Source organism: Pipistrellus hanaki (assembly GCF_964339955.1).
Source record: "Pipistrellus hanaki genome assembly, chromosome: 13".
NCBI lineage: Eukaryota > Metazoa > Chordata > Mammalia > Chiroptera > Vespertilionidae > Pipistrellus > Pipistrellus hanaki.
This window is the reverse complement of record NC_140515.1, coordinates 26322126-26335572: the sequence shown is the minus strand read 5'-3', so window position 1 is coordinate 26335572 and position 13447 is coordinate 26322126. Positions and strand designations below refer to the sequence as shown.

At 50.8% G+C, this 13447-nt stretch overlaps 1 protein-coding gene across 6 annotated transcripts in view; it reads left to right on the top strand.

Annotated features, from left to right (window-relative positions):
* Positions 1 to 13096, top strand: part of SRGAP3 (SLIT-ROBO Rho GTPase activating protein 3) — a 219584-nt gene extending 206488 nt beyond the window's left edge. For 5 of the 6 annotated variants that reach the window (XM_084901918.1, XM_084901922.1, XM_084901921.1 and 2 more), the window contains 3 exons: positions 877 to 1026; positions 3020 to 3347; positions 7736 to 13096. In XM_084901918.1, coding sequence (XP_084758044.1) covers positions 877 to 1026; positions 3020 to 3347; positions 7736 to 8149 — 892 coding nt within the window. In that variant the 3' untranslated portion in view covers positions 8150 to 13096. The remainder of the gene's footprint in view (positions 1 to 876; positions 1027 to 3019; positions 3348 to 7735) is intronic. The other variant, XM_084901923.1, reaches the window with a different exon arrangement.
* Positions 13097 to 13447: the final 351 nt, after the last annotated feature.

Genomic DNA, 13447 nt, shown 5'->3' with positions numbered 1-13447 from the left:
CCCCCCACTGCCCACCTCTGACAGCCACCTATCTGTTCCCTGTGTCTATAGATATTATTTTGTTTTAAACAATTTCAGGCCTTAAAAAAAGGCTCTGCATCCCAAATACTAGCCCTACCAGAGACCCAGAAAGTCCACACCTTCCATTCTCTGAAAGTTTTTTGGGGTTCCTGCACACACACTCCCATTGAGCTCTGGTCAGGCTCGGTGGAACTGATTTATCAAGGAAGCAGCCACCAAGCTAGCCTGCAAGGGAAGGAGCCAAAGGCAAAGTTTTGGTAGCAGAGGAGACGGTCTGAAGCCAGAGAAGTCTGGAATGGGCATATCTCACGAGGAATGCCACAGGGGAGGGCTCCTGGCACTCTGATGTCCCCAGGCCTCTGTGGACATGGGACAGAGCACTGGAAGGGAGAGGGTGTGGGAGGAGGCTGGCAGGGAACTCCAACTAGCTCCAGCCACCTCCCGGTTCAAGCCTTGGGTGAAGAGGGAAGGGCTGGCGGCACCTTCTCCCTTCCTTACGTAGCCCTGAAACACTCCTCGCAGAGCCCCGTGGAAAGTCAGCGCTAGAGCACAGCTTGCAGGATCCTCCCCCCATTCTCAACACACCGTCAGGCATTTAGCTTGCCCTCACCCCTGGGAGAGAAGAAGAACCCAGAGGAGGGTAGAGGAGAAGATAGGCATGGAATGGTGGGTCAGAGGAGGAAGTTCTGCTGGAGAAACTGACTTAGGAGCGCCGGTGCATGGTGCTGAAACAGGGCGCGGGAGGTGGCTCACCCAGAGCTGTGGGCGTCCCTTCGCCTTGAGGTGTATGTTGACCCAGCAGAGCCCAGCACATCCTCTGGAGCACTCCCAGCTCACATCTGTCCTTCTCCCCAGGGATGATGCCTTCTCCGACAGCCTCAGCCAGAAGGCGGACAGTGAGGCCAGCAGTGGGCCACTGCTGGACGACAAGGCCTCCTCCAAGAACGACCTCCAGTCCCCCACGGACCACATCTCGGATTACGGCTTTGGGGGGGTGATGGGCCGGTAGGAAACATGGATTCATTTTTTTTTTTTTATTTTTTTTTTTGCTAGCGCCATGCCTGTTGGTATCTGATTTGGGAAAAACAAGGGGGGCAGGAGGAAGGGAAGTGTATATTCAATGATGCACTTTTCCCTCTTGGATGACTTGTTTCCCAAGATCTGGAAAAGGCTGTTGTGGTCCCTGTTCCCCACAGGTGACATTGAGCAAGGAGGAAGAAAGACATATCTTGGCAAATCAGTGCTTTTCACTTAAAAATAATAATAATAATAAATGGTGGGGGAGAGATTTACAAATTGGCAAGTATTTTTTCAACTTCTCGCTCTAGTTCTTGCACCTCCTCCACGTTCTGTTGAAGATCCAAGTAGTTATATTTAAATTTTTAAAGCTCATATACTCCCTGAAGTGTGCTACATAAACAGAAGACTCACACCCCCTCAAGTGTGGGGAAAATTGACACTCGACTCCACCCACTTATCTGGTGGGAGCACATTTGCCAATTTCTTTACTCTCCATGTGTAGGCCAGGCTGTGTCACATGACCTTTCTGCCAAGAAGGGAGCTGTGCTCCTTATTCTGCATACAGGTGTGGTCCAAAGGATGTGGTACTTTAAAAACTAATAATATTAAGGGAAAGAAAAGAAAGGACCGAAAACCTGACCGTTTTCACTGCTTTCCCAATGAGGTTCTCAACATGTAATTTTCTTTGTTTACTCGGTGGAGAGGTCAGGGGACCAGCCTACACATATGAGTATTTGCAAATAGAGCCAAAAAAATTCTGCCACAATGGAAACATACATTTATGAATTTATTTCAGAAGTCCCAGTGCCTCCTTTAGCATTTTCTATTCAGTGGAGACAACAGTTCGGGTCCTGGGATAGATGATACAGTTGGGAGGGAGAGTGGAAAGCTCGGGTAGGTAGAGGACAAAGTCACGGTCCCTTGATTTCTAGGGTTGGGGGAGGGCATTTCTATCTTCTCCTGCTTTAATTTTCCTCTCCCTCCCTCACCTACTTCCTCCTTGTTCTTTTTTTCTCAATACCTCTTCCTCTCCAGCGCCTCTGCTTTGGTCCTGCTGGGGTACCCACAGGCAGTGCTTAGCTTGGCTGGTGGCATTAAGATCTAAAGCGCTGCTGACCACATTGAACTTGGTCCCCTGGTTGAAATCCATTCCCACACTCTGTCCCTGCTCCCCACCGCCTGGGTATAGGGCAGCTCCGTCCCTCCTTAGTGGCCTCCATGGGATGTAGCGAAATCTCCAGTAGGGGGAGCCTTTTATCCTCAAAGTGCTTCCACACCCACTGAACCTCCTTCAGAGGTGGGCAAGGAATGTTATGCCCATTTGACAGATTAATAAAATGGGCCTCAGAGAGGACTCTGGGAAGTCAGTGACAGCAGGATAAGGACTCACACTCATGTGTCCCTTTTGTCCACACGCATGGAAGGCATGTTCAATGATGCACTTTTCCCTCTTGGATGACTTGTTTCCCAAGATCTGGAAAAGGCTCTTAGAAGTAGCCCTTTGCTGGGGAGGTTGGGGTGGGTTCTGTTCCCTCCTGTGCTTGCAGAGGAGCTGGTAACTTTGGGTACAGTAAAGCCTCAATGCCTCAGACCAGCTAGAAGCCCTACACCATCGATGTCTGAATTGCTTAAGAAAGTATCTCAAGCCCAACTAACCATGACCAGAGCAGTCTGAGGATGAAATCCTCTGGCCTTTACGTAACAGCTTCACTGTGGAATTAGCACCACCCTCTGCAGCTTGGAAACAGGGCTCTGCTTCCCTCCTGTGTGTGGCTTAAGCCTGTCCCCTGCCGGTGAGGTCCGTGCTCAGCCGGTGCTTTCGTGTGGAATCGCAGTCTGGCTGAAGGAGGCTTTACTATACCCTGGCTAGACTAGTGACTAGTGTGTGTAGTGCATAGTAGCCTGGGGGTTGACTGACTCATTCTGATTGCCAGGGTTGACCTCTGCCCCATGCCCCCGCCCCCTGGCTCCTTTGCAGAGTGCGGTTACGATCTGATGGAGCAGCCATTCCCAGGCGCCGAAGCGGGGGCGACACACACAGCCCGCCCCGGGGCCTGGGCCCCAGCATAGACACGCCGCCCCGGGCCGCCGCCTGCCCCAGCAGCCCCCACAAAATCCCCCTCACCCGGGGCAGGATCGAGAGCCCCGAGAAGCGGAGGATGGCGACGTTCGGGAGCGCTGGCAGCATCAACTACTGTGACAAGAAGGCGCTCTCAGAAGGGCACTCCGTGAGGTCGACGTGCGGCTCCACCAGGCACAGCAGCCTGGGGGACCACAAGTCCCTGGAGGCCGAGGCCCTGGCGGAAGTAAGGGCCCCCAGGAAGGCAGGCTGGGCCAGCGGACACCCCCAGAGGGGAGCCGGGTGGGGACTTGTGGACTGTGGGGGCCACTCTGCCCTTAATGCCAGGCTTAAGGCTAAGCCAGGACACAAGAGAGATAGGGAGCTGGCTTCCCACCTGCCTGCTGGCCGCCCCATGGGAATGGAAGTTGGATGGGTGCTGCTGCTGGCTAGGGTCCCTGTGAAGACTGAAGACCCCCCCCCCCCTTTAGTCTTCAGGAATGGAGGGGCAATTTCTGACTAAGGGAAAGGCTGGCAGCTGGAGATGTAGGAATGGAAGGTGATTTCATGAGGTGGCATAACTGAGTTATTCATTCATTCATTCATTCATCTGTTCATTCATTTGTTTCATTCATTGGCTAATATTGATTGAGCACCTATTGTGAGACAATCACTGGGCGAGGCACTGAGAGTACACTGATGACCTAGAATGGACCCAGGCCCTTCCCAATTTAGAAAAGAGAGAGATATCAACCAGTAGCACAGCTGTGAAATGGCAGTTGGGCCAGATTCTTTGAAAGAGTGGTTCATGATATTTTGAGAACCTAAAATGTGGGGATTGCTCAGAGGAGGAGAGACTTCCTTGGGGGGTAGAGGTCTATGACCTGAGACACAGAGGATAAATGGAATAAATGGCTGACGCTGGGGTGGAGATGGGGACATGACCTGAGATACAGAGGTTGGATGGATAAACAGCTGATGCTGGAAGGGAAGATGCAGCCAGAAACTTCTTGGCTGTGAGAATTGCTCCCTAGAGAGTGGCATTTAAATCCCTGGTACAAGGGGAAAGGGAAGGTTGTGGGCATGGGGGCTGTGCTCTAGAGGAGACCAGGAACGGTTCCCCGGGGAAAATCTATGAAGAAAGAACTCACCCAGCAGCTAGAACTCCTGCTCACACCCACAGGTCTAGCTTGGCCCCATGTCCTGATGCCCACTCCTGAGGGATACCTGAAGATCAGCACCATGGTCCCACAGAGGAAGATCTGCTGGTCCTTCCATCCTTTTTTAAATTTTATTTAAAAATATATTTTATTGATTTTTTACAGAGAGGAAGAGAGAGGGATAGAGAGTTAGAAACATCGATGAGAGAGAGACATCGATCAGCTGCCTCTTGCACCCCCCCCCCCCCCCCCCACACACTGGGGATGTGCCCGCCACCGAGGCACATGCCCTTGACCGGAATCGAACCCCGGACCTTTCATTCTGCAGGCCGATGCTCTATCCACTGAGCCAAACCGGTTTCGGCTGGTCCTTCCATCCTTGAAGGCTGTCCCCTTGGGGAGCATCACCCTAGCATCCCCCATTACCTGAAGCTCTAGTAAGAGCCAGGACGGGGATTGGGCTCCCCAAGGCCCAGAGCCCTTAACATAAACAATCAAACACATTGCAGTCTAGGCCAGTGCAGACTAGTTCACAGGATATTAATGGGGGAAGTGGAGGAAATGTGTTTTATTGTCAACCAGCTTTGGGGAATTCCTGTGTGACAAAGTTGAATGACTTGTCTACAAGATTTCTTAGAACCTTTAAGTATGTTGAAATATGTGTATTATGAATCTCTAAGAATGAGAAGAGGGCACACCTCATCACCCAGACTTCTTTGAGCTTTATTCACAGCACATTCATAAGGCAAGCCTAAAGAATGAATACACTTGGGAAGTGCTTTATGCATTTTTCTCCCTTAGTAAACATATCTACACACTCTCTAATTTGATAGCTGCCATTCAAAAGCTCCTTTCATGGATACATGTGAAATGGGAAAGTATGGTAGGTAATATGTAAATAGCCAAAAGGGGGCGCTAGATGGCCTCCAGCCTGCTCAGCATTGGTGCTGATTTCTCAGACTACAAAAAGGAGCTGTGGCAAGGAAATATCAAGTGGTCAGTGCAGTTACTCGAAATTCTCTGGTCACAAAATACCCTTTAGGACTTAGATTTGAACCCAGGGAAGAGGCAGTTTGAGGAACTTGCTATACTGCCATCCAAAGTGGGAAGATGTAATTTGGGAGGAGCTGAAAAGCACTCTTTTCCCACCCCACCCCTGGAAGTCCCTGACCCCTCAGCACCTCTCTGCAGCTGCACTCTGGAGATCACGGCTTCACTCCTCAGACTAATGCCAGCCTCCTGCCTAAACTACTCAGCTGATCTTTCTCTGAGCTTTCTGTCTTTCTGGCTCACACTCTGCCAGGGGTAGAGTGGTAGTGGTGGAGGGATGGTGGTGGAGGGGCAATAATTGCACTTTATTTATTGAAGTTTTACCTTTCAGCTCACACTGAAGAAGAGCAAACAAAGAGTAGTGATGTCAGTAGAGGAGTTAATTTAAGCAGAGTGGGGTGTTGAAAGCAGGCTTTATCCCTGCAGGGTTGGGTGAAGGCAAAGATGGGAGAAACTGCCCTCTCTCCCTCCTGCAGAAAACCCCCCACAGCTAATCCTTTAGGTAAAGGCCCAAAGACCCCTTCTTAAAGGAGTCAGTATTATGGGGAAGCCTAAAAGCTAACTAATATTAGCTTTATGTTAATACTAGAGGCCCAGTGCATGGATTTGTGCACTGGTGAGGTCCCTGCTTGGTCTCCAGCTTGGCCTGCGCCCTCTTGCAATCCAGGACCTCTCAGGGGATGTCGGAGAGCTGGTTTTGGCCCAATCTCCGCAGGCCAGGTTGAGGGACCCACTGGTACATGAATCCGTGCACTTGGCCTCTAGTATGCACATAAGTTCCATGTTTCCATGCCTGTGCATTGAGCATCTGCCCCCTAGTGGCCATTGTGTGTCATAGCTACCACCTGGTTGGCTGGTTGCTTAGACCTTTATATATATAGACTAGAGGCCTGGTGCATGAATTCATGCACCAGTGGGGAGGAGGGGTAGAGGTAAAAGAGGTGAGTAAGGAGAGGGGCAGCCAGGACATCTCCAGGCTCCAATCCCATTAGTCTGACCAAACCTGTAAGTTTTCCAGATTTGCCCCTGGCAGAAAAGCAGTGAGTCTTTTTTTTTTTTTTTTTTTTTTTTTTTTTAGCAGTGAGTCTTAATAGTCATCATTGTTACTAGGCTATGCACAGACCTTCTAACAGTGGTTTTAAGCAGTATCATTAACTGTCCCCTCAGTGGCCCAGCCCAGCCTGAGCAGCTCCTCTTATGTGGACCAAGGACTCTGGCTAAAGGGACATTAAAACCACTGTCTGGCAGTTTACAAAGCTTCATCACATCCATTGTCTCATTCCATCTTCACAATAATCTTGTGGGCTTTCAACAGATGAACAAAATATGGTGCTGAGCAACTGAGACTTGCAAGTGGCAAAGGAGTAAAGTCCCAGCCCTATACCCTAGCCTAGGGCTCCTGAGTTAAATACTGACTTCCAGCTCCAGCTCTAGCACCCCCTACTGGCTTGGAAGGGGAATGGAGGCCTTGGAAGAGAGAGCGATGAACCCCAGGCTGACAAAGAGCGCCTCTGCTCACAAGGCAGTCCTCAGCCAGCCATGATCTCACTCTATGTCATTCAAAGCACTCTCATCCTTATGAGCTTAAATCTTAAAACTTCTAGGAAATTTCGTAGGCAGATAAAGATTTTTGTTGCTTTATAAGACCTCCGTTTTGTTTTTGTTTTTTTGTTTTTTTTTTAAATCAAAAGTTTCTGATTATAACAGAGAAGAAAGTAAAAGTCCCATCACTTTGAAGTGAACATTCTGATATTTAACTTCCAAGGAGTTTTTCTATGGGCAAGGATTTTTAAAAATAATAATAATGGTTAGTGGCATGGAATTTGGAGACAGACTGCCTGGGTTGAGACTTAGACTTTGTGACTAATTAGCTGTGTGACCTTGGGCAAGTTACTCAACCAGCCTGAGCTTCCACTTGCTCATGTGTGCAATGAGCTTAATGGTAGTTCCTACCTTATACGTGTGGGGATGGACTGAATTATTCGTGGCAGGGCTTGGCCTGGTGCTGTGTGAGCGCTCATTGTGTGCCACGGGTCAGGCCAAGTTCTTCACAGGGACCATTTCATTTCATACTCACCCAGCCCCGAGGTCTATATTCTAATGACCTGCAATCTGAGGCTCAGGGAGCTGAGGTGACTTGTCCAAGTCATGCAGTAAAGAAGTGGCAAAGCCAGAATTTGAACCCACGTCTGCCTGGCTGCAGAGCTTGCCTTTCTTAGCCAAGTTCTAGCTTGACTAGCCCTCACTGTCAGCTTCCTGTTCAGGCAGAGTGCAGGTCACAACCATGTGGATTCCCTGGGGATTCAGTCTCCACCCCAGCGATTGGCCCCTGGGGAGACCTCCCTCAGATTGTCCCACGCTGCCCGGGAAGGACTGGCCCCAGGCCTCCAGCCTGGGTGCTGACCAGAGCCCTCTCTGCCCCCAGGACATAGAGAAGACCATGAGCACGGCTCTGCACGAGTTGCGGGAACTCGAGAGGCAGAACACGGTCAAGCAGGCGCCAGACGTGGTGCTGGACACCCTGGAGCCCCTGAAGAACCCGCCCGGCCCCGCCAGCTCGGAGCCCGCCAGCCCCCTGCACACCATCGTCATCCGCGACCCCGACGCAGCCGTGCGACGCGGCTGCAGCTCCTCCGCGGAGATGATGACCACCTTCAAGCCCGCGCTGTCCGCCCGCCTGGCCGGCGCCCAGCTGCGCCCGCCCCCCGTGCGGCCCGTGCGGCCCGCCGTCCAGCACCGCTCCAGCAGCAGCAGCAGCTCAGGGGTGGGCAGCCCGGCCGTGACACCCACCGAGAAGATGTTCCCCAACAGCTCAGCGGACAAGTCGGGCACCATGTGACCCGCAGGCAGGCTGGGGCACACCATGGCCGGGGGCCTCTGTGACTTCCACACCATTCCCAGTGCTCCTGGCCAGGGGTCAGCCTGAAAGAAGGTCTGTGCGGAGCTGAGGCCCGGCGCTGGCCGCAGCTCCATCCAGCTGGCGGGTGTGACAGAGGCCAGAGGAGCAGGAGCTGGAGCTGGAGCTGGAGCTGGAGCAGGCGCGGGAGCAGAGCAGCCCCAGCTAGAGCGTGTCCTTAGGTGGTGGCAACATGTTAAGCGATTTCGCTGGCATTTCGTCACTGGAAAACGATCCTCTCGACATTCTCTCTACTACATACATAAATATGTGTGTATGTATGTATATGTGTGCTATACACACATATCTATGTATGTATGTGTCTGTAGGTGTGTGTACATATATATATATATTTATGCATCTATATACATATAACTAGATCAGGACACATACTAAATGTATATAGGATCTCCTTTTTTTCTTTTTACAAAACTTAGATTTACCTCAGACCCATGCCACCAAACACCTCCCGCTGTTATTTGGTGGGATGTGCAGGGACTTTTTCTGGGAGAATTTAGAGGCCCACAGTAACTGCGAACGAAGCAATATACCACTAAGCTGCAGAAAAACACAGTCTCCCACTGTCTCCAGAAGCCGTGGCCTTCCAGAACAGTCTGCCCCTAACGAAGGCAGTCCCCGAGCAGGCTGCTCCTAGAGGTGGGGAAACCCCCTGTCCAACCCAGAGACCCTGCCTTCCCACCCGAAGGCCAAGGACCAACTGTTCCCCCAAAGGCACGGGCGGACGTTGGCAGAAAGACCCTCCGACCACAGCATCCGTGTGTTTGTGCGTAGAAAAGGGGGTAATGAGAGCCTAAGCCCCATCATAGCACAGTGTGATGTGTGGTTGGGAAAGGGGGGAAACATAAATAAGACCACAGTGGTATGGAACACTTCAAAACCTAGAAACGCTGTAGGAATAATTCTGGTAACTATAGAGGTTTAACTTACACAATTTTCAAAATATTTAATTTTTTTTTTCCCTTTCCTCTTTCTACTAATTATACTGTGTCAGATGTGGAACTAAACAGGCAAGGAGGTTCTGAGTCACATCGTTTTCATTAAAAAATCAGGCCATGACGCACTTTGGCTGGTGCCCGCTTGCACGAAGTGCATGAACCGTAAGTGCCCAGGGCTGGGGCGGGGGCGGTCCTTGGCACCTTCTGTCCCAGAGAATGCTTAGGTTGCGTTTATGCAAGTGAAATAGCTTCCCTCTCGCTCTTCCCTTCCCTTCCCTTTCACCTACCTTCCCCAGAGCATTTAACGTACATGAAACATGGTGAAAGAATTGGGGGGGTGTGATCGTCAAGTATTCTGAGCAAAGCTTTCCCCTCTTGGCTGGGAAAGGGCCTCTGCATCACCCTCCCTCGATTCTATTTTGCTTCCTCTTTGCATCTCCTGGTTTTCCAGAGATGGCTGCTGATGGGTAACGGAACACAGATGAACTAGATTCTAACGGGACTACTTTTATTCACCACCTTCGTGCCAAGCCAAGGGTTTCCTCCCTATTCTTCTCAAGCTTCATCTCTTTCTCCAGGCCTCTGGGTGTGTCCATGGCCGTGGTTAGGAATAAAAAGTCCCATGTGTCCCAGCGCCCACCACTGGGGAGCTGTGGGACTCTGGCACGTCCCTGCACCTCTCTGAGTCTCAGTTTCCTGCTCCATAACATGAAGATAATAAGGATAAAAATGTAAATGAGTAAGCTGTTTAGAAAGCACTGTGCCAACACGATTATTCTTTTTATTGTCTTTAGGGAAGTCTTTTAGCTCAAACCCATCTTTTTAAAACCTCCTAATGGCTTTTGAGAGTAGGCAGTGGAATTTTTCTACCAGCTTCATAAAATCCCCAAGCCCAGGCCTGCAGATATATCACCTACAGATGCTCGAAATTCCATCAATATCATTTCACCCCTTTAGATGACTTGCCTTGCCCTCTGGTCTTCCGCAAAAAGGTGACTGCCTCCGGAGGGAGGGTCCTATTGAGCCACTAATCCCTGGGTGTGAGGGAACAGCAAGCCCTTCTGCCTCACTCGAGCATTGACATTGAGAGCACACAGTGGAAGGAAGAAGCAAGCAAGGGCCCCAAAAGAGGATGCCAGGGAGAGGCAATGGCAAGCTTGACCTTCCTTGTCTTGCCTAGAACCAACTGTTCTCTTAGCCCCTGGAAATGAAAGCCCCTCAGAGCAAGCACCTCTGTGGGCAGTATGAAGATGTCCCCATGTTATAGCTTAGAAAAGAAAGCAACTCCCTGGGATAGGCTGTGCTCACCATGTAATAGGTGCCTGAGAGAGGGGGTCATGTCAGTCACAGAAGACATTTATTTGCAAGGATGCTATCCTGTCCAGCCAGGGTACAAGATATTCCATTCCTACCCCACAGATACTCCCAGACCTTAAATATAGTTACCTCCTGTGCAAAATGTAGCATTCTCTGCCAGGACTACTGGACGCAAAGAGAAAAATCTGAGCTGACAGACCTGGTGCCTGATCTACATAACACCAGTCCAACCATGTGGCTTTTCCTCTGAATTGACTAACTTCATTCCTGAGAATGGACCTGCCTTTCCCTGAATTATCAGAAGGCAGAGCTGTAGCTGCGTTCTTTAAGCACCTATTTTTCCATTGGGAAAAGGCAGATGAGTTCACATTTAGAGAAGCTCACACCTCACTCATCCAGCCCCAAATCTGAGCCTTGATGCATCGCCAAATGGAAAAATACTTTCTTGCATCCCCCATTCTCTGCCTCCCCCTTACCCCCCACTTCCTCATCTGGCACTCTGCATGTCTCTGTCCCTCCACAGGCACCCCGCCCCACCCACAGTCACCCAGCACTGGCATTCTCTTCCCGACTCCTGCCTGTGTTAGTCCACTATATATTGCTGTCTTTGCTTCAATGCTGGAAAGTAACTGTTAAAATGTGAAATCGTAATTTTTAAAAAAAAGCGACAATTAAATTATAGCCAATGCCACTCACCAAATCTCTGCACCTAGTAGATAGTTCGATGTAAAAAAAAACAAAAACAAAAAAAACAAATACGAGAAACCTAACTGTACAGTGAGTGTGGGGGAAATGTAGTTATCTAGTTCGTAGTCCTCAATATAACCAGTTGTACAAGGGGAAGTGGTGTTTACCTACTTGTTCATCACCATTGCTGAGAGCTGTGCCGATCAGTTTGTCGATAACGGGCATTTTTTGTTTAAATTATTATTTTTTTTTTGCTTCACAGAACGATTTATTTAACCTTCGACTTATCCTGAGGTCAAGCCTTTTGTCTTTACGTGTAACCGATGTTCAGTCTGTTTTAGGAATGAACCAGCAAGATGTTCATTTAGAACTGACCAAAGACAATTCCTTCCTGGTCTAGTGTCCTGGGCCCCGGGGCCCAGGCGCCGCTAAAGAACCTTCCTCGGATAAAATTGAGAACAAGCCGTGCTTGCCCCCACTCTCCCTCTCTCCTTCCCCCCCCCCTCCCCGTTCCTCTTAAAGAGCTGCTCTGAGCTGTGGGATTCTATGAAAAATTCTTGCCTTTCCTTGTTTTCAGTGCTAACGATTTCTCACCTTGAAGCGCCTTTGAACCCGGACAGAGCACCCATGGGAGGGATACGTAAGCTCGGGCATTAGACTTGGGAGTCTGTCCTCTGAGGTCGCCAGGCCAAGGAGCAGGAGCACAGTGGATTCCCAAGGGCTAGCAGGTTTCTATTCAATGAAGAAATTTCTTGGGAAATGGAGCCATCCCTTGGCCACGGCTGGAACCAGCAGTTTAGAGATCTGCCTTATAAACCCTTCAGAACGGGTTCACGATACACAGAGGGAGCCAGCATGGGGAAGGGCTTGGCCCGGGGCCGGCTTCTCCGTTGGAGGCCCTTGGAGTGCCTTGGTGGGTGTGTTTCTCTCTCATTCAGGAAGCATGAACACAAGGGGCTTCCTGTGACCTGGTCACGACCTGGCCCTCGGTGCGCATCCTCGGCTGATGGGAAACCACAAGGACTAATGTCACGGTTCTTCCTCTAGGTCTTCTGAGTCCTCACTGTTCACACATCCAAAAGGTTCCACACAAGAGCAAATGCCTCATTCTCCCGAGAAAGAGGAGTGGTTGGCTCACAGCCATGGTGGGGGGCCCTGTTGGGCTTGGCGCTTGGCAGGGAGGAAAAGGCGGGAAGGGTGAGCCGAGGTGTGGCTTAGCTGATTTTCTGCTGTGCAGAGCTAACGCTGACGTTCCATGTCAACTTCCCCGGTCTCCGGGGTCTCCTCTCTCGTGCAGAGAATCCCACACACACCCAAACTGCCAGGGGAGCCGAGCGAAGGGGAGCTGCCGGGCCGGAGTGCTCCCGGCCTCTCCTCTCTGAGGTTGATCTGCCAGTGTCCCGCCGCCCCGCCCTCTGGGACTGGCCGAAGGGCCAGCGCTGCCTCTCTCGGACACCTCCTTTCTGTGCGAACTGCCCCTCACAAAGCTGTCTCTCGGACCAGAACAAACAGAACGCACCCCGCCTTCCTCAGAGGGAGGCTCTGCTGGAGTTCCCGCTGGGCTCCGGCCCCTGGCAGCTGGCTGTTTACACGGTTTGGCAATAGGCTTGGTTCCGATTGCTTCAGAGTGGCCGGTCTGTTTTGTTTTCTTCGGTTTCCCTCCTCCCCAAACCGTGTCAGGAAAAAAAAAAAAAAAAAGAAAAAAGAAAAAAGAAAAGAAAAAAAAATTGAAACCGCCCTCGGAAATTGCTGGTTGCTTGTCCCCACGTGATGAGAAGTGCTGCCCTCCTCCAGATATTGTTTCTCTACCTTACAGGCGACGCCCGTCCTGTAGAGTGTCTGATTAGATCCTCTGTCGCATATTCTGATGGTGCCTGCTGGTTTGATGTGGAGCTATCCTGTGAAATAAAACAGCTTAACTTTTCTCAAACACGCGCTCCGGTGGCTTTTTGAAAGGGGAGGTGGCCCATGGCGGGTGGGGGGAGGGGTGTTCCTACCCTCCAGTCCACACTGTGTGCGTGCTTCCACCAGGAACCATCCCTGAAGTGTCCTTTCGCTCAGATCAAGGTTCCAAGGAGGACTGCTCCAACCATAGAGCTCACTGAAGGAGACAGCTGAGGGGTGAGCCTTCAAGCAGAGCTGGAAGTGCCAAAGCAAAGGCCAGCGGGAGGAGCTGACTGCAGAGGGCCTTCAAACGTCCCACCATCACACATTAGGCCACAGGATACTGACTTCCAGTGCGAAGACAAACGCAGTATTTCAGCATTCGTTGTCTTTCTAT